Source organism: Sinohyriopsis cumingii, chromosome 13 (genome assembly GCF_028554795.1).
Source record: "Sinohyriopsis cumingii isolate HCF-2022 chromosome 13, ASM2855479v2, whole genome shotgun sequence".
Lineage (NCBI taxonomy): Eukaryota > Metazoa > Mollusca > Bivalvia > Unionida > Unionidae > Sinohyriopsis > Sinohyriopsis cumingii.
This window is the reverse complement of record NC_142973.1, coordinates 32,948,356-32,970,106: the sequence shown is the minus strand read 5'-3', so window position 1 is coordinate 32,970,106 and position 21,751 is coordinate 32,948,356. Positions and strand designations below refer to the sequence as shown.

The following is a 21,751-nucleotide window of genomic DNA, read 5'->3' as shown; positions in this document are numbered from 1 at the left end:
TTTGCAGATGTCAACACGCTTCTTCCTTGCTTCTTCAATCAGATGTACTTCATGTGGAATTGTCACAGATAAATCCAGTCCATAATCACAAAATTTCGTAGAATCAAAAAAATACCAAAATCTATTCATTCCAGATCAAATGGAAAAGTTGTTGCAATGCGCATTCATTCACAATATGACTCCAAATTTCAATTTTAACTAGACACTCCATTTTCTTTCAAAAGTTATGTTGAATGTGCTTTCAAATTTATCTGGGTGGAGTTACGTGCGCAGTAATAATGTTGTTGTGTAATGATGAATCTGCACTTGTGTATTTAGTTTGGAATACAGCATACATTCAGTTACTTTGTTTCTTTTAGTGTATTTTGTTAATATAATTAAGCCGTAGGTAGAATTAAAACAATGAGCATATAATAAAAAGGTTACTGCATTTGTATGGGAAAATATGAACTCGTTTTGTCTGATGGATATACTGCACTCCCAAGGTTATGCAGTATTTCCACTTGAAAAACTTGTTCATATTTTCCCATACAAATGCAGTAACCTATAAATATTAACATTAGCCAAGCCATTCACTTGAATGAATATGATAGTGTTTGCATTCGAATGAATTGATTTCATGCCCATTTTAGCTTTTAGTCAGATGCAAATAGAGGTACTCGGCACAGAGGGTCCATGAGGAAACTGTACATTGTATCTCTGAACAGACACCTCCCTTACATAGCCAAATTTATCAATTTCAGGAGCAGGAGTGCCTGCTAAAGGTTGCACTGTATGTCCTCAAAAATGTTTTGATATCTCTTGCCTTGTCCAAAAGTGTAACAACATTTAGGAGCAGACTATATCTTGGCTTGTCCAAAAGTGTAACAACTTTTAGGAGCAGACTATATCTTGGCTTGTCCAAAAGTGTAACAACTTTTAGGAGCACACTATATCTTGGCTTGTCCAAAAGTGTATCAACTTTTAGGAGCACACTATATCTTGGCTTGTCCAAAAGTGTAACAACTAGGAGCAGACTATATCTGTTTGATCAGCTAAATTACCCATGTGTACTTTGTGTAATATGAGAAGATGAAAAGTTAAGTTGCCATTGTCATAACAAGATTTTTGATCAAGATGATAGCTTTTATGTCAAGAAGTTACCAATTGGAATGTATTGACATGTATATGTAGACATGATGACAGTATCAGGGTACCCGGCACAGAGGGTTCATGAGGAAATTGTACTTATTTTAATGTCTCTGAATCAACACCACCCTTCCCTATCCAGATTTGTTGATGTTAGCAAATTACCAATTGGAATCGATTGACATGAGTATGTACAGATAATAAATTTATATATATTCATGTTGTTTTCATGTCATGTTGTTGCAACATAACAACCTAAGTTGTCCAGATTTGTTGGCATGTCTAATTATGTCAGCACCTTGCAATCATTAACACATTTTGTTGATGCAAAAAACATCATGACATACGATATAGACTATCTCATTGTGACGAACGCAGCTATGATGCTTCCATAGATGACATATTCTTTATATTTTAATAATATTTCAGTAAGCAAGGCGTTTACATTGATTTGTTGCATTTATTTACAGTTCTTCTTACAGAGAAAGCCAAGGCTTGCCAATCATTTTGATAATCCACAAGGCCCTGGAATCAAAAGAGGAAGAGGTTAGCATAAAACGCTGTTTTATTTTTCAGTTTTCAAAGATAGTAGATTTGTCTTTGCATACAATTTCTAATGAAATGAGCCAGGTTTGCAGTTCACAGACATCCTTAAGTCCATAAAATCATTTACTGTAACTAGGTAGCAATTTTGACTTGGCGGGATTTCAGTTCCTTGTCTGTAGCATGGTATATATTCTCTTTGACCAAATATTGTTTGCAGTACTAATAAGAGTAGCAGACAATATGTTGTTATTACAAATTTGTAAGAAAGTATTATTTCCACTAGCCATTTTCACATTCGGTCTTTGTGTCGAGGGAAACAACTCAAATTAATGTAAATATATTCGTTGTCTCTGATCTTGTTCACTTGTAATACTTGAAACATAAACTGAAAATGCTTGTAAATGGGATATCACCATCCATAATAATTGCTCTAATAGTGTTTAAATGTTAATCTAAATTCTCTGTTGACATGTAGAGAAAAGAACATTTTGAATAATATTTTAAAGGTTATTTAGAGCAATCAGTTTACAGTAGATGAAAGTAATATCTCTGTTGCAAATGTTATTCCATGTGATTTTTAGCTATGATGCCGTAGTCTCAACTTGATTTGTTGTGGTTCAGGCTACGAACTGGTCACATATCATGTAATGGAGCAAACAAAAATCATCACTAGAGTCAGAAAAACAAATAGTGTAGAAATCTACTACATAAGTATAATCATGTTGTGAAAGAAGTTAGGCTTATTTTGAATTTATTAAGCCCTTACACGATAAAATAAATTGGCATGGTTACACTAACCTCACCTTGTCCGCCATGACAGAAAACGCGAGACTTTCGCCATGACCCGTTTTCTATATAAGGCTTGCCAGACCATGTTTGTATATTCAGCACTATGCTATTAGCAATCATGTGGCGAATAATGGGTTCTTGGTGGAATTTCAAAGTTGCCGATAAACCGTATTTACTTTAATGTGGAGAATTTCTGACTCAAACCATGCCCTATTTTTACTACGATTTGTGAATGTTCTGGGTTTCTTCAGCTATAAAAGAATCTGGCTATGTCTAATGTTCCTGCATATTTCATATTTTTAATATAGAATATCCCTCACAAGAAACTTCTAGTTCTTTCATTTTGGCTATCAATTCACTAGCATATCAGAACTGTAACTTGCAAAATGCTAGCTTGCTAGCATCAGTTTTGACCCCAGATCATGTTTTTGGACTACTGTTTACTGTTTAAGTGAAAAAGTTTGAGAACTGGAGTATATGTTTGAGTTTCAGATGAAAAATGATCATTTTTCTCCTTATCAGGAAACAAACTGATACTTCCTAAAACCTGTCCTTGCAGAAAGACAATCCTAAAAAGAGAGAGAGAAGCAAGGAACTGTTACAGAAACTGTTACAGATTATGCCCCCTTGCCACTGCTAGGTGGCTACCCATATATAAAATGTTCTCCAGTTTAACCTTACACAAAACAACGATAATCATTTGTTGGTATTGGTGGGAGGCTTAATGATAATGTGATTGTATTCAGTGACAAACAGAACAATTTCTTTTTTTTAAAAATTGGAAATCAGACACTGAGAGAATTATTTGATTCCAGTATTCAGGGAAAGAAATTAATGAATTATAACATAGGTGAAGAGAAATAGTTTGAAATGGTAATGTAGGTAGACTTCTTTTCTTGGTGTTCCACTATTCTTATAAACAGTTTCAATAATTACTTGTCAGAGTCTCATAAAATAGTAAAGTCCTTTTTTTTCCATCTGCAGGAAGACCTCCAAAAAATGGTCGATCTCCAGGTTCTAGTCGACCAAGCACACCAGACAGCAGCAGCAGTAATAGCACAGATAAGGTTGATATTCCCAATGGGTCTGCAAAGGTTTGTAAACATAGCACAAAAAATTCACTATGTCAGAGAGGTGTGGAAAAATCTTTTGAATCACTGCAAAAAGACAAAAGGCCCATTTCTATCTATTTCAAGACTACTGGCAGCATTCTGCTGCATGAAAACTTTGTCTTGTAAATTATAAGAACAATAGCCATTGATACTATGTGAATTATTGTTAGTGAACTTTTGGTTGTCTTCTCCATATTACCCTCCTCAGTCGTTGGTGGAATTAAACTAAATTTCAGAATGTTTTTGGATGTAAGGCTTTCCATAAAGAAGGTTTAGTTTAAGTTAAATTTGTCAAAAACTGACAAAGTTATGGCAACTGTTTGACCTCAAGCTTGTTTATTGTAACAAGCTTTCTTTTTCTTCATTTGCACTATATTGGCATGGTAAACATGCTGTATGAACATTTTCTTGTTTCTGGATGAAACTGTTACATAGATTTTAGAAACTATTATATCTTATTGTACTCAAATGACAGCAGTAAAGCAATTATTAACCACCACTGTAATAGTCATTGTGCTTATAAATGGACATGTCTGTAATTTTTATAGGTGCATGAAGATATGTGTTCAGTGTGTGGTACAAGTGGACAACTTCTTCCATGTGACAGATGTAACAAAGTGTATCATATGCATTGTATTGACCCACCACTAACATCCTTACCAGAGTCATCATGGACCTGTCATAAATGTCAGGTGAGTGACCATATACCCAGTAAGCTTTATATTTACACACCAGTCAAATCCATTACCAGATTTAACCTTGACCTGTCACAGGTAACTTGTGAAATACCATAAAATTTGTTGGACCTGCCACTTAATTCCATACCAGATTCAGCCTAGCTCTGTCACAGGTGAGTCATTTGTAAAACACTTCTTTAAGGTGACAGATGTAACTAAGCATACCATATACATTGTATTTACCTATTATTTCACATCCATACATATGCATACATTGTTTAGCATACTAACTACCCAGGTATACATGCCAGCCATTATGCTTTTGGCCTAATTATTACACTTTTTTCACCAATTAACATTTTACACTCGCCTGTGATAGGATTACACATTTTTTGGTACATTAAATTCTAAAAATAAAGCAATAAACAGTTGCTTTTGTAATATTTATTATCATCTTTTTAATTCCACTTATATAATTTTAACTATATTCTTAAAAAGAAGACTGATTTGTAGTAATAGCATAAAGGGTACTTTCCATATTTGTTATTTATTGCAACTGTAAATGAACCATTTCCAACAAAATGGGTTTCTTCAGATATGAACTTTGCCTCACAGATTCGTTATATTGCTAAGCTAGTTAGTGGACCTGTCTCAGCTTTTAAAGAAAATGGCACCAGATGTTAAGTGAAATGCTCTATGGTGTGAGTTGGAGACATTATATGATGGAAATTATTAGAGTAAATGGATCTTTTGAAACTTCACAACATGTCAGATCATAAAAAAAGACAACACTGCTTTACAAACTTTAAAAGAAAAATATGAGAGTCAAGTAATACAGCACTTGTAGCTTATGATCATGTTTATTGCCAAATTCCAGTTCATGATCATTCAGCAAAAGTTACGCATGTAGACTAGTTAAAAAGTGCTTAATATAGATAATTTTTCAGTATGTTTTGTGTTTGTATTCTGGTTTTAATACATATGGATTTTGCCCTTTATGACAAGAATTTTGACTATCAGCAGAACCATGTTAGCACATGCTGAAATTCTGCTATGTAATATATAGATTAAAATTTGTACTCCCAAGTTACGCTTTTGTTTGCCACTTATAATAGCAATAATTATGCCTATACGTCTTGGGGGATTTAGCATATATGCACAAGGGACCAGTTTAGGCAACCAGTATGAACAGGTGGTCTTTGTAGCACCATCTGCCAAATTTTGATAGGTGTATTTTTTTTAGCACAAGTGGTATGATCAGAAGAACTTATGGGATGACCTGTTGTCTGTCATTTGTCTGCATCTTATAACACATTTGTTGTCACTGCTTATAAACTATTTTGAGCATTGCAATGAAACTGTACACACACATTCTTCCCAAAATCTAGTTGGTCCTTAACGAAAAACATAAGGTTCTGACGTCCATTATTGCCACGTCAACGGTCATCTGGAAAATCTTGTTTTTGCTACTTCTCCTGCACAAATAGTCATATCAACATGAGGTTTTTGTTCAGAGACTTATGATGTCTGGTTGGTCGTAATGAGGATGGTGCTGATCTGACATCCAATATGGCTGTCATGGTGGCCGTCTTAAAAATCCTGTTATTGCTGCTCCTGAATGGAAAGTTGTATTGATACTAGTTTTCATCAGAAGACTTCTTATTATGTCTAGTTGGGCCTAAACGAAAATGTTGTTCATCTTACCTCCAATATGGCCACCAGTATGGTCATCTTGAACAAATGGTTATTGCTAATTGCTATTTCTCTTGGATGGCTGCATCAGCACAATGTTTTAACCAAAGTAGGGCCTAATGGATATAATGCTGATCTGATGATACCCAGTATGGTTGCTGTTATAACCATCTCAAAAATCTTATCTCACTTTGTCTGAAATGGGAATTCATATTTTGAGGTTTTCTCATAAAATCTTATTGGTTCTAACTGAAAATGTTGCTGATCTGAGCTCCAATGTTACTACCATAGAAGCCATCTTGCTACTTATCTAGGATGGATGGTCATATTAGCATACGGTTTTCACCAAAAGTCTTCTTGTCATGGTCCTGAATCAAAATGATGCTAATTAGTCATCCTCTATGACTACCATGGCAGGCATATTGAAAATGTTCTAATCACTATTCCTGCTAAGTGGAAAGTTATATTAGTCTGGAGTTTTCATCTAGTTAGTCCAAAAATAAATGATGCTAATCTAACATCCAAAGGTGACTATCTAGAAAATCTTTTTTATTGGTGCTATAAATGGATGGTCATATTGACACAGGGTTTATAACCAAAAGACTTCTTATGATATCCCATTTTTCTTACATGAAAATGGTATCTATCCTAGATTCAGCATGGCCACTATGATGGCCATCTTGAAAACCTTGTTATCACTACTATGAAGAAATTGATGGTGATATTAATGCAAGTTTTCACAAAAACTTAACATAGTGTCTAGTTGGTCCTATATGAAAACTGTGCTGATCTTATATCCACTATCATGGCTTTCATAGCGGCCTTGAAAACTTTTTTTATTGCTCTAAAATATCAGCGGTGGTTTCAACACTCATCGGTTAAAAAGAAGAAACAGCCTTATCATGGATTCCTCAACATTCTTTTCAGCCAGTAATGGATCAGTTTCCTTTAGAACGATGCTTTTTTAATGATGAAATTATATCTGTGACCTACATCTATTATTGAAGTCATTACACCCATACAACCAGTTTACATCAATTTCTTTGCAGGGTTCCAAAAAATCAACTTGGTCTTTGGAGGCAGTAAATAATTATATAGCCAATAAAACAGGTGAGAAACATGTGTCAAGGAGTCCATGTCTTGTGTTATACACCCTTAAATTCACATTTCACTTAAAATATATCCAGACAAGTGAGGGGTTCTCTTTACCCAGGTTAAGTTTTTAAATTGTTGAATAACATGCTTCTGTTTATTTTACCAGTGCTCTGCTTCAAGGTATCACTCCACTGTTTGAGCCAATCAGCTCTTATTGTATCCTATTGTAATACCTAAGAAAATCATTCATAGTTGTTCTCTGCTTTGTTGAGAAGATTTGTTAATCGAGTAAGAATTTTGCTTACATTCAGTAGAAGGCAGCTTTAGAGCCTAAACAAAAAATACAATATTTATTAAGTTATGCCACTTGGCTTTAGCATAGAATGACAAAGTTTGTGATTCTGTTGATACTAGCACTAAAAATTCCAGTTGTTTCGTTGAAATGAAACTAATTTTATAAATGCTGGGTTTTATTATATCTTGTGCTCAAGTTAGTGACTGACTTAGTAAGATAATATTGATGCCACTAAACTTAAAACTAGTACACTGGATTACATAATGCTGAAAATCGAAGGAAATATATTGGAAATTTGAATTTGTATCATGATACCTGGAAAGCAAACTGGAGGTGGAATTTGGTTTTTAATTTATTTTTTGCCAGGCATTTTTGGTTAATGGTATACATTTTATGTCATAAAAATTAATATTTTTCCACAAATTATTCCTAGTTTTTTTTCTACTTGCACAGATTTATTTTCTTAGAGAAAACACTGCAGGCATACCCCTCTTTCAACATAGGCTCACTTTGTTTTTATTTACTAGTCATTACCCAATCCCATCTTTATGAGATTCAGGCATTTTACCCGAGAAGAAATTTCAGCAGAAAAGACAAATGCCTCACTCCTAAGTGTGATTTTAGTCCTGGCCATGGAAACATGATTAAGAAAACTGAAGTTTTTGAAAAAAATTCATGCCATCTGAAACAACATGATTAATGTTCTCTGTATTTACAGCTAGAGAAGAAGAAAGAAAAAAATTGTTAAAAAGAAGTGCAGAGTTATTAAGCGAAAAGAATCAGCTTGAAGCCAGATCACAACAGCTTAATGATAGTATAGCTGTAAGTAAATAATACAAGGATCTTTATTCAAGACATTGTCTGGGCCATACAGTATAGCTGTGTCTAAATAATACAAGGATCTTTATTCAAGACATTGTCTGGGCCATACAGTATAGCTGTGCCTTTATAATACAAGGGGCTTTATATGAGACATTGTCTGGGCCATACAGTATAGCTGTGTCTAAATAATACAAGGGGCTTTATATGAGACATTGACTTCGTCATACAGTATAGCTGTGTTTAAATACAATGGTCTTTATATGAGACATTGTCTGTGCTATATAGAAAAGCTGTAGGTAAATAATGCACAGGGCTTTATTCAAGACATTGACTGGGTCATACAGTATAGCTGTGTTTAAATACAAGGGTCTTTATATGAGACATGGTCTGGGCTATATAGTAAAGCTGTAAGTAAATAATACACAGGGCTTTATTCAATACATTGTCTGGGCCATACAGTATAGCAGTGAGTAAATAGTACAAGGGGCTTAATATGAGACATTGTGTGGGCCATGTAGTATAGCAGTGAGTAAATAATACAAGGATCTTTATTCAATACATTGTCTGGGCCATACAGTATAGCTGTGTCTAAATAATACAAGGGGCTTTATATGAGACATTGTCTGGGCCATACAGTATAGCTGTGTTTAAATACAATGGTCTTTATATGAGACATTGTCTGGGCCATATAGTATAGCTGTTAGTAAATAATGCAAGGGGCTTTATTCAGTGCATTATAATGGCCATACAGTATACCTATGAATAAATAATACAGGGGGCTTTATATGAGACTATGTCTGGGCCATATAGTATAGCAATGAGTAAATACTACAAGGGGCTTTATATGAGACATTGTCTGGGTCATACAGTATAGCTGTGTTTAAATACAAGGGTCTTTATATGAGACATTGTCTGGGCTATATAATAAAGCTGTAAGTAAATAATGCACAGGGCTTTATTCAATACATTGTCTGGGCCATACAGTATAGCAGTGAGTAAATAATACAAGGGGCTTTATATGAGACATTGTGTGGGCCATGTAGTATAGCAGGGAGTAAATAATACAAGGGGTTTTATACAAGGAATTGCCTGGGCCATATAGTATAGCTTTGAGTAAATAATACAAGGGGCTTTATACAAGAAAATGTCTGGGTCACATAGTATAGCTGTGAGTAAATAGTACAAATGGGTTTATACAAGACATTGTCTGGGCCATACAGTATAGCTGTGTCTAAATAATACAAGGGGCTTTATATGAGACATTGTCTGGGCCATATAGTATAGCTGTTAGTAAATAATGCAAGGGGCTTTATTCAATGCATTATATTGGCCATACAGTATATCTATGAGTAAATAATACAGGGGGCTTTATATGAGACTATGTCTGGGCCATATAGTATAGCAGTGAGTAAATAATACAATGGGCTTTATACAAGAAATTGTTTGGGCCATATAGTATGGCTGTAAGTAAATAATGCAAGAGGCTTTATTGAAGACATTGTCTGGGCCATATAGTATAGCTGTGAGTAAATAATACAAGGAGCTTTATACAAGAAATTGTCTCAGCAATATAGTATCATTTCTTGTCAACCTTCCAGTGGAAAAAAGAAGGGATATAGCACATAGTGTATTTTCTCCATTTCTACAATATTTTGTCCACAGTTATCTTTATATTTTCATTTGTTGAGTGATGATTTCACTGACTTGCTTTTAATCTGAATTCTGATTGGTTATACAGGTTGCATGTGCTCAAGTTCACTGACTTGCTTCGTACTATCAGTCCTGTATCCACCATTAATGTTATTTTCATGAACAGTTTAATCTGAATTCTGATTGGTTATACAGGTTGTATGTGCTCAACAGTCACGGAGTATGTTATTAACCTCACAGTGATTTCAGCTGAGCAAAATATATAGTGCTTGCATGGAAATGTTTAGATTACAGTATGAAAGTAATAAAACAGTTATGGTTTTTGTTTCACTCACTACATTGTTTTATTGAGCTGAGAAATATAGATATTGTTCCCCTTTTTGCATTGGCCAGTATCACAGTGCAGTGAAACAGTATATTAAACTTGACAAAAGCCCATAATTGTATAATATTTAACTGTGACCTCCTTTAGTGAGAAGATAGGGAAATTTTTAAAATTTCCCCATGAAATACATTGGCTTGTATTTTTTACACACCTGGCCATTGGCAGATGAACTTAAGGATGAGTGTGATGATGAGTAACCAATACACATACAACTTGCCTCTGATTGGCTGAGCTTGTTGCAACTCCAATGCCATATCTCTGATCATATTCTGATCCAGCTTGGTATGTGAGCTTATATCATCATGATCTCGGGCAAGTTTGATTATAAGCAGGGTCGACATATATTAATAAGGCATTACGTATGTGTCTGGTGCAGTTGTTAGCACAAAAGGCTTGTATCATCTGATCTCAGACAAGTTCATTGAAGAAAGACATCAACACATACTAATGAGTTGATCTTGCATATGGTTGCCTTAGCTTGTTACCAATCAATTAAGTTCATATTCTCAACAAAGTTTGATCAAATTTGGTGTATAGGCTTATTTCATTAAAATATTTGACAGATTTGATCATGGCAAGATCTGTGCATATTAATGAGGTGATCTGGCATCTTGGATGAGCTTGTCACTACTCTAGAGGCTGTATGTTTTGTCTTCAGAATTTGATAAATATCTTGGTGTGTTGACTATATAATCAATATCTTGAACTAGTTCGCTGATGAATTTACAAACCATGAATATTAATGAGGTGATCTTGCATTCATTGTAATTGTTAGTAGATCTATGCATATTAATGAGGTATCAGATTGTGTTTCAAGTCTATGCTTTTAAAATAAGTAACAGAAAAGAGTGACAAGCAGCAAGCTTTGCAAAATTAAACAAATAATTTATTTCCCTAGAATACAAAGTAAAAGTGTAATAAAAAGGAACTTACAGTATTACAGATCAAATCCCAAATAATCCTAGAATTACAGACTCAAGTCCTAATAATTTAAAGTCTGTAATAAAATTCAGTAGAAGTCTAAATTAAATCCCAAACTGAAGGTGATGATGCGTCTGTGGTAGCTTATAGAATGTTGATGTGCCAACAATCTTTTGTTGAATCATAGTAATATAATTCCAGGTTTGAATTCACTATAAATTCCAGTGAATGTCTCTTTCCAAGAATTTTATCAGAGCACTTTTGTATTTCCAGAGAAAATAATCTCTTTAATTCAATAATTTGAAGAAAATAGATTCCTGCCTGAAATAATGCTGGACACAATATATAATACAGTTTGATTGTGCTAAAACTTAAAGCAGGGATGAAATTTTCCCTTCAGTGTCAAGATAACACAGTCTTCTAGTTGACCTCAGGTCACAATTAGCATTTTCTAAAAACAACTCTTACCTGATGTTTACAAAATAAAAGTGTTAGTTATTATTAGAAACTATTACTAAAATTAAAATATTTAACCTGGTGATTTACAATAATCTTGACCTAGACCCAAATAAACATGCTTCTGTTAATAATGACCCTGATATTAAGCTCATACATATAGAAAATATTTTAGCCATGTATTAGCTGTTTACAGAATATAAAAAAATATTTTAAAAAACTATTTAAAAATCTAATAAACAGTGCAAACTAACCTAGATCCAAATAAACATACCTCTATTAATAATGATCCTGATATTAAGCCCATATATATAGAAAATATTTTAGCCATGTATTAGTTGTTTACAGAATACAGTAAAGTCAATTCAGGTCATGCAGAAAATGAATTCAATTTTGGACAAGTTCAAGTCCAACATACAATGTTACATTACAATAAAATGTAATGAAATTTAAAAAATTATTAAAAATAACAACAGACAATGCAAATTAAATACATATAACAATTGGCAGGGCTTGTAGCCAGCCTGAAGACCATATTTCTGATTCGATTTTAATCAAACTTGGGCTGTAAGATTATAGCACTAAGATCTTGGACATATTGAATAATGAACAAGATACTTACATTAAGTGATCTGACATCTGATTGGCTGAGGTTGTAACCACTCCAAATGTCCTATTTCTGAGCAGATTGTGTGATACACTTAATATATAGATAAGGTCATCGTGTTCTTGGGTGACAATTAGTGACACCCACACATATGATTGAGGAGTTATGCCTCTGTATGGCTGAGCTGTTTCCAGTCAGAAGGCTATATTTTTTGACAGAATTTCCGACTTAAGTCATCAAGAGCAATACCATGTACATTTATGACGCGATCTTGCATTGGATTGGTTGAGCTTGTTACATTTCTGATCTGAGTTTGTATTAGACTTTGGAAATATTATTAAGATCTCTGATTATTTTTATCATTAACAAGAGCATTGCATCTGAGGAGATATTTTGGCACCAGATTTTCAGAATTCACCATTCTAAAGGCAGTATTTCAGATTTTATGAGTTTGTTACCTATCTCAAGGCAGTATTTAAGACCAGGTTTCAATCAGACTTTAGATATAAGCTTATGTAGTCAAGATAGTAGATGAATTTTGATAAGACTGATTGCTGCCAATATTAGGAGGCAGTCTGGCATCAGATTGGCTGGGCTTGTTTCTACTCTGATGGCTGTATTTCCAATCAAAGTCTGATCAGACTTAGTATAGGAATTTATATCCTCAAGATTTCTGTTGAGTTCTTTATGAACAACATCTGCACATACAAATGAGACACTTTGTTAGCTGACCGGGCCTTTTACAAATTTAGGTGATGTATTTCTGATTAGATTTTGATCAAGATCCTGGATGAATTTGATTATGAGCGTCGCTTCATACTTGGTGAGCAACATGAGGTTCACTTAGATCTAGGCTCTTGCTGACACTACTAAGTCAACTGATTCTACATGTGTATCTTCGCAAGTTCAGCATCACCAATTCTTTAACAGTTTGTATTTTTCCTGTCTTTGCAACTCCTCAGTTCTGTCCAGCACAGCCATTATCATTTACACTACAAATCCTACACTTATAAAAGTTAATCTTTCAAGGGCTACACCGTGATGGATATGTTCAACTTTTTACTGCATGGGAACTGTTTACGTTATGTGCTATACCATGATGGTTATATCGAAATTTTGACTCAATGGTATAATTGTTATTAATAGCATACATCAACCCATGTCTTCGAAACAATATACAGTCAACACATTTAACTTTCCTGGTGGACACATCATTACAAATTCTATATTGCCAACTTAAAAGTAAGTCACTGTGTCTTCTCTTGTTTGTGCATTAATAATGTAGTAGGAAAAATGGTATTTTACTTGTTTGATGTTCATCTGAAGTGAATATTAAACTCAAGTATTTCTTTTTATACTATTTTTCCTATTATCATTTGATTTAGAGCTAGAGGGGCTGTGGCCTTGCTAGACCTGCCAACCCGTATCATTGATCATAAGTCTTACTGAAATGACCCACAAATTATGAAAATATGATCTTTGCTCTTTGCTATCAAAAGTGGATACTGGCTTGTCAGTGTTGGATCCAGATTTAGGTTTCATGGTAAATTTTGTGGAGTTGGTCAGGGAATCAGACTAACTTTACAATAGTAACTTAGAGACTGCTAAGTGGTTAGAGCATCCGCCTTGGATGCAGGAGGTCGTGGCTTTGAATCCTGGCTGAGTCATACCAAAGATTTTAAAAATGGTACTTGCAGCTGCCTCGCTTGGTGCTCAGCATTAAGAGGTTAGTGTTAGGACTGGTCGGCATGTTGTCAGGATAATGTGACTGAGTGGGACATCGTGCCACATGTCAGCAGCATGATGCCCCAGTTCTAGACATCACTATAAACTACCCCACCACAGACATTGTATGAATATAACTGGAAAATTGTTAAAGCTATGTTAAAAATCCAAGTCACACACAAAGCAACTTGGATAATTTAAGTTGCCCATAGTTTTCATGCAAAACAACGGCATGATCAAGATGTTGCCTATAGAATTTCTAAAAATTGCATCCAATAAACAAAAGAATGTTCAGTACAAAAGAAAAAATAAGCCTCTTAAATCTTTTAAATAGTCAGGACAGAAGTATAATAAGGAATATTCAGATTCTTACGGAAAAAAGCAGGAACGGCAACAATTACGTTTCAGTGAAATGGCAGTGATATGTAAAAGCAAGTGCTTTAGACCACTTGGCCACCTATGGGCCCACAAACAGGGAATTGAGTTAGCAATAAAATAATAAACGACATATTTTACTGGGACATTTGAATTACATTACTGTTTCAGTAGTTTCTCAATGCTAACACATTTCATCTGTCATAGATGAAAAACCTGTTAGTTTCTTGTTATTCCATCTTTATTTGCATCGGTAATGTTTGATTACTGATGGTCATAGGACTGATATGATATGGCTAAAAATGTGTATTCTTTTTTCAGCAGCAAACAAAGAAGAAACAGGAAATGCTAGGAATTAACAAGCAGGCTCAGGTGTCAGTAGAGAACTTGAAAAACTTCATTAAAGTGGTGCAGTCATAATCAACACATTTGTCATATACTCAACCAAAACTAAAGGTATCAAGCATTAGTTGACAAAAAATATTTTCTGGATAAAACCAGATACATGAAAATAATGCTTTGTCAAGGATCAATCAAAATTAATTCACCGATTATTGTACATTTCCAGTTCATTGAAGCTCTAGTATTATAAGCATTGAAATGTCATTCATCACCATGGTCCATTTCTACACGTTCTACATTGGCTTTGTGATGCTGCTCTTTCAGCAACCTCCCAGACCGGACCACACTATACCAGATCATTTTACTCCAAAAGTGGTTTTTGTTTTCACACAGATTGTGACTGTGATAAAAAATACATTTTTAGGCCTTGTCTAGTTACAGTGCTCATGATGTGCTTGTAAATGCTTATATTGTATAATGGTCATTTTTGTGTGATACACATGACCAGATTTAAATAATACCATGACTATTTACAGAGTCAACATGTATACCAAAGGATAATTTTAAGAAAAAGGTTGACAAACAACAGTAAAATATCAATTTTCAGTATTGTTACGTTATACCTTTATTTGAGTTTTTTTCATGACTATGTTATGTTGACTTGTTTCCACCTATTATATGTTGATTCCAAGGACTAAGAAGATTAATCTTCTAAAGGATGAAGTTCAAAAGAAGCAACAGAAGGCTCAAAAGAAGCAACAGGAGGTTCAAAAAAAGCAACAAGAGGTTCCAAAATGCAACTGAAAGTTCCAAAGATGCAATTGGAACAATTATATCAAGTACAGAAGGTTGCATGAATTTCTGTACAACCTGAAGAAATTAATTTGTACTGAATGGTTTTGACCAGAGCAAGTTTTAGTTTACATCATATCAATTTATAAAATAAGTAATTATCCACATGTGATCTTCAAATCACTTTTATTTCCATTGTTTTTTTTTCTCTTTTTTTCAGGCAGCTAGAAATATGTCATCTGTTCTAGATAATTGCTTTTATAAAAAATTATTATAAATTTGTTACAGATTTGATTGGAATGAAACACCTCGGAGCAATCAGCCGCTAATATAAAGAGGAATGTTGGATTACATATTATTTATTTTCTTTATGTTCTCACTTCCACCATGAAAGTCATAAGTACTGATTCTTCACATGATGACTTAGTTTTATTAATAATATCAGTTTGTAAACTTAATTTGAAGTTAAAATTCAACTTGAAAAGATAGAATACTATTGAAAAAAATTGTACCACATATAAGTTAAACAATGGCACAGTTCTATACCCAAATAGCTATTGATCTTGATAATTTTGATTTGCATTTTGCTCTTATTGATGTAATGACCCATTCCCATCCTGTCTCATTCCACTTAATTTGCACAAAAGTTCACCAGAGCCTAAGCTCTACCCCTGGTGTCGTCATTGGTACAAACAAGCGTGTATCATTACGGTTAGATCACTTTTTCAAACTCCCATGTGAAAAACAGGTCATTGTGATATAATTTTCATTCTTCAGTGACCGTTGAAAGCATTTTTTGTTTGAGGTCTCATTTTATGTTAATTGTCAAGTTAATTTTTTAGACACCTGCTTGTGCAGCAATTACACTTAATATATATTGGTTTATACATTGCAAGTAAAAATAGTCTAGTCATGTCAAAAGAATGTAAAACTGTTTTTCCTTCATTGGCTGTGTACAGCTTGGAACTCAAGGTCAGTTCCTTGAACACTATTCCTAGTAGAGTTGTGAAACTTGATGTATACAGTTCTTGCATGCCACAGGACCCAAGTTAGATCATGGTAACTTGCATTCTACACCTAATTACTGTGTGCATGTAATATTTAGGTTAGTTTTTCATTCTATATCACTTGTATGATCATGAAACTCGATGTATGTATGCATGCAAAGAAAGATTACACTTCCAAAGATAAACTACCACCATGACCTACATCTGCCAATTAAAACAGTAGCTGTCAAATAGCCTTTCACCATACAGAAAGAATCAAACCAGAATGTAATCATTAGAGATACCTTTGTGCACCATGCTGTTAATGGGGATTGACACCTTGTGTACCATTGCTGTTAACGGGGATTGTTACCTTGTATACCATGCTGTTAGTTAACATGGATATTTACCTTGTGTACCATGCTGTTAACAGGGATTAATAACTTGTGAACCATTGCTGTTAGTTAGCCAGGATTGATACCTTGTCAACCATTGCTGTTAGTTAACGGGGATTGATACCTTGTGTACCATGCTATTAGTTAACAGGGATTGATGCATTGTGTATCATGCTGTTAGTTAATGGGGATTGATGCCTTGTGTATCATGCTATTAGTTAACAGGGATTGATGAATTTGTGTATCATGTTGTTAGTTAACGGGGATTGATACCTTGTGTAACCATGCTATTAACAGGGATTGATGCATTGTGTATTATGCTGTTAGTTAATGGGGATTGATGCCTTGTGTATCATGCTGCTAGTTAATGGGGATATTTACCTTGCATATCGTGCTGTTAACAAGGATTGATATTTTGGTGTACCATGTTTTAAACAGGGATTGTTACCTTGTGTATCAAGCTGTTAACAGGGATTGATACCTTGTGTACCATGCTGTTAGTTAACATGGATATTCACCATTGTGTACCATGCTGTTAACAGGGATTAATATCTTGTGAACCATTGCTGTTAGTTAACCAGGATTAATACCTTGTCAACCATTGCTGTTAGTTAATGGGGATTGATACCTTGTGTATCATGCTATTAGTTAATGTGGATTGATGCCTTGTGTATCATGCTGTTAGTTAATGTGGATTGATGCCTTGTGTATCATGCTGTTAGTTAATGGGGATAATTACCTTGTATACCATGCTGTTAACAAGGATTTATATTTTTGTGTACCATGTTTTTATCAGGGATTGTTACCTTGTGTACCAGGCTGTTAGTTAACATGGATATTTACCTTGTATACCATGCTATTAACAAGGATTGATATCTTTGTGTACCATGCAGTTAACAGGGATTGATACCTTGTGTACCATGCAGTTAGTTAACATGGATATTTACCTTATGTACCATGCTGTTAACAGGGGATTGATATTTTTGTGTGCCATGCTGTTAACGGGGATTGATACCTTGAGTACCATGCAGTTAGTTAACATGGATTTTACCTTATGTACCATGCTTTTAACAGGGATTGATATGTTTGTGTACTATTTTGTTAACGGGGATTGATACCTTGTGTACCATGCTGTTAGTTAACATGGATATTTACCTTATGTACAATGCTGTTAACAGGGATTGATACCTTGTGTACCATGCTATTAGTTAACCCTTTACCTCATGCAAGCGTCTCTGGACGCCTCTACTCCATTCGCATGGAAGCGCCTTTTGACGCCTCTACTCCATTCGCATGGAAGCGCCTTTTGACGCCTGCTGTAAACATCAGCCATTTTGAGCTGGTTTTTATAACACCACCTTTGGAGAAAACCCCCCTGTTAGATACTACATTCATTTCTGCGAATGACAATTACATCAGATCACGTGGTCACTGTTTATGCACTGGTCGATATCTGCTATTTAAAGTAACTGGGTTGTAATCTCCACTCTCCAAAATGGCAGTCACGGATTTCATTCAGTACTTACGAAGTTTTCACGATTAGAATCACAACTATGAAAGATTCAGTAACTTAGGTAAAGGCTCTGATATTGATGTAGGCAGCATTTAGTTTTTTTAAATTATCAAATTCAGATGACTTAGTGATGTAGACGCAGACGAAAAACTTGTAAATTTTGAGTATGGGAAACGGCAGCTATGGTTGGTCACACAGCCTCACTGACATGACGGTGAACGAGTTCTCTCAAGATTTTAAAGCACATAAAAATTTCTTCCGTGAAAAATAATTACACAGCTATAACAATCGGACTTTACTCTTAAATTTTTCCACATATAATAGATGTGTACCAAAAATGTAAAATGGTTAAAATTGCTGTTAAACGTAACATACACTACATTGCTTAACATTTCACAGGCAGGCCTATGTGTATATGGTCGACTAGGTAACGTGTGTTCTGTTTATAGCACGCTGCACTTTGTCACTATGCTCTGTGAGGTCAAGGGTTAACATGGATATTTGTCTTATGTACCATGCTGTTAACAAGGATATCTTTGTGTACCATTGCTGTAAACGAGGGATTGATCCCTTGTGTATCAAGCTGTTAGTTAACATGGATATTTACTTTGTGTACCATGCTTTTAACAGGGATCGATATCTTAGTGTACCATGCTGTTAACAGGGATCGATACCTTGTGTACCATGCTGTTAGTTAGTGGGGATTTACTTTTGCCTTGTGGATTTAATGGGATTGATACCTTGTGAACCATTGCTGTTAGTCAACTTGGATTGGTACGTTGTGTACCATGTTGTTAACAGGGAATGATACCTTGTGTACCACTGCTGTTAATGGGATTGCTACCTTGTGATACATTGCTGTTAGCTGGCATTGATACCTTGTGTACCATGCCATTAGTTAACAGGGATTTACTTTTGCTGAATAAATTTTGAGGGACATGTATTACTATTTTCATTGACTGGTAAGGAATGGTTTTTATCCTTAGTGTCTTTTTATTAATTTTGGTCTGTTTGAAAATTAATGGTGTAGGATGGTATTTTTTTCACTGTGGAAGAGTAATGATTCCCCTTGAGGAATAATCCAAAGTTGTGAAACCACTGTTTTTGTTCACTATCCTATTTTACAGGATTATATAACAGCCATACTGAAGTATTTATTGCATGAAGTTTAAGATATATTATTTGCGTTAGAGTTGTGTGAAATATCAGTATAACCCTGCTTTGTAAGGAGACCAGCACACAAAGTGTGAAGTTTGTGGCTGTGCTTCATGTATATGATATACTTGTTTGTACATACCCATTTGATATTCATTCAATATAACTGATCAATCTGTATTTATGTCTCGCATACCCAGGCTCGAACTATAGTAGTTTCTTCTTTGACATCTGCATGTAGACATTTTAAGATGCAGTGAATAAAACTTGCATAAATTCAAATACATTTTGAATTGCATTCATGCAGTAAAGCAGAAAATATTGAGAAATTGTAAGAGTGGGTACATAATAAATACAAAACTGCATTTGTATTTTGTTCCAAGTTAGACAAAAAAAAAACGTGTTTTGTATTGGCTTATGAATACATCTCGGCTTGATGGCCTCAACTTATCACTATGCCATATCAAATTTTCTTTCCATTGACTCAGAACAAAACATGTATGCAGTTTTTTGTATGTACAAATCAATCCAATCACAGCTGCATAGATCCTGATATGCCATCATTTATTGCATATTCCAGATATGTGTTCAACTAATTTGTCGTTGCCACCTGCATAGACCCAGTTATGTTTGCACACCAAAGTGATGGCAGATCTGGGTCAATGCAGTTTGCAATGGTTTACAACTTGTGTTCAAGTATATATGGTATATAAAACATAGAATATTAGAAAAGCAGATGGATATTAACACAGTTCCCATCCAAGACACTGATAGTACATCAAATTTATGTGCAATTTCCAGCTTATGTTATATTGGAATCATTTATAATAATCTTTGTAGTTGAAAACATTGCAATTTATCATAGGAATAACAGTAATTAGGAAAATGAACCATGAAAGTTTTAGTTTTATGTTCAGATATTCGCCTTCAAAAGAAATATCCTTCTGTAGAGTTATATTTAACAACAGACAACATTCCAGATCAGTGTTTAAGTAGACTCTTTGAGAGTATTTCAAGATGTTAAGAATTAATCAATACTAGAATGGTTTGCATAATACCTTTTAATTTGTTGTGAAGTATTGTCCAAAAATTTAATACTTTACATGTAACTACCAGTAAATAAATTACAAAGGTTTACTAAATTCAGAGTTATTACTACACCAATTAGTTGCCACACATTACTTGCATTCTTCATACTTAAATTATTCTGGAAGCAGAGAAATATGCTCTTTTTATTTCAATGCTTGTATCTGCTATGAACAAAAAATTCAGCACAAAATCATTTTTTAAAGTCAACATGACAACTGGTTCTGTATAGCAACTGCTACTGCAGTCTGTATCTGCCCATCATCTTTTGGGTCACATGTCATGTGAGTGGATTCTCACCTGTTTCTTCTGGATACACATGGTTTCATCAAGGAGTAATGAGAGGTCTGTCTGTTGAAGGTAAGATGGTATACATAATAGGTGTTTTCCAAAAAAGTAATAATTGTTTCACTGAATTAAAAAAAGGAGTGATGCATTCTCCTGTTCATCTCTCTAGTCTGTTAGGTTCAGGAATACTCGTTTATGACATTTGTATATTTTTTTGTTTGTTTTTAATGCAGATCTTTTTAACGTCTTGTTCAACAAAATGAACTTGAAAAAGTAGGCCAGATCTTGCTTATTTCACCACCTGCCTTCCATCAGTTTGCATGGTTGTGAGTAAAATTTGTTGTGTAGATTCAGAAACAGACCGTTTTACTGTTGGAGTAAATTATATATATGATGTATGTTGGTGTAAATGTTGCACATTTTACCTGTAAATGTGAGCAGTAAATCTCCAAATGTGCATATTTTGCTGTTTGTATATAATATCAAATTTCTCATTTTTTATACATGTATATTAAGTAGTATTGATATAAATGGAATTATTTTGTATTATATTGGAAGATGGCAGTCTTGCAGTTAATGCTTAAAGAATAAACAAGATATTCTTATCCATTTTGTGTACTTATGTAATGTATACATATAAGAATTATTACAAAGTTTGATCTAGTTTTGAGTTCCTATTCTTGCATTTGCTGGTTACATTCGAAAAAAAGAGGCTTCCACTGGTTCATCACCTGTCCAGTTATGAGGTGATTTTTACCAGCTTTATATAGTCAATCAGTGTGCAGATTCAAGTTCATAATAGGCATACAAATCACCACAAGCCATGATACCTCTTGTAGCATTTCTTAATATATATAATTTGTGAAACATTCTTTAAAAGTTAGTTCAGGTGAAATAAAGTAAAATTATATTTAAACTA

At 34.2% G+C, this 21,751-nt stretch overlaps 1 protein-coding gene across 5 annotated transcripts in view; it reads left to right on the top strand.

Annotated features, from left to right (window-relative positions):
* LOC149785163 (PHD finger protein 21A-like) overlaps positions 1-21,437 on the top strand; it is a 47,976-nt gene extending 26,539 nt beyond the window's left edge. The window contains exons 9-15 of one of the 5 annotated variants that reach the window (XM_089978948.1): positions 1,599-1,674; positions 3,448-3,557; positions 4,124-4,267; positions 6,994-7,054; positions 8,053-8,156; positions 14,597-14,731; positions 15,698-21,437. In XM_089978948.1, the coding sequence (XP_089835074.1) occupies positions 1,599-1,674; positions 3,448-3,557; positions 4,124-4,267; positions 6,994-7,054; positions 8,053-8,156; positions 14,597-14,695 (594 nt within the window). In that variant the 3' untranslated portion in view covers positions 14,696-14,731; positions 15,698-21,437. Of the gene's footprint in view, positions 1-1,598; positions 1,675-3,447; positions 3,558-4,123; positions 4,268-6,993; positions 7,055-8,052; positions 8,157-14,596 lie in introns of all 5 variants that reach the window. The other 4 variants (XM_089978951.1, XM_089978952.1, XM_089978949.1 and 1 more) reach the window with 4 other exon arrangements.
* The last annotated feature ends 314 nt before the right edge of the window (positions 21,438-21,751 follow it).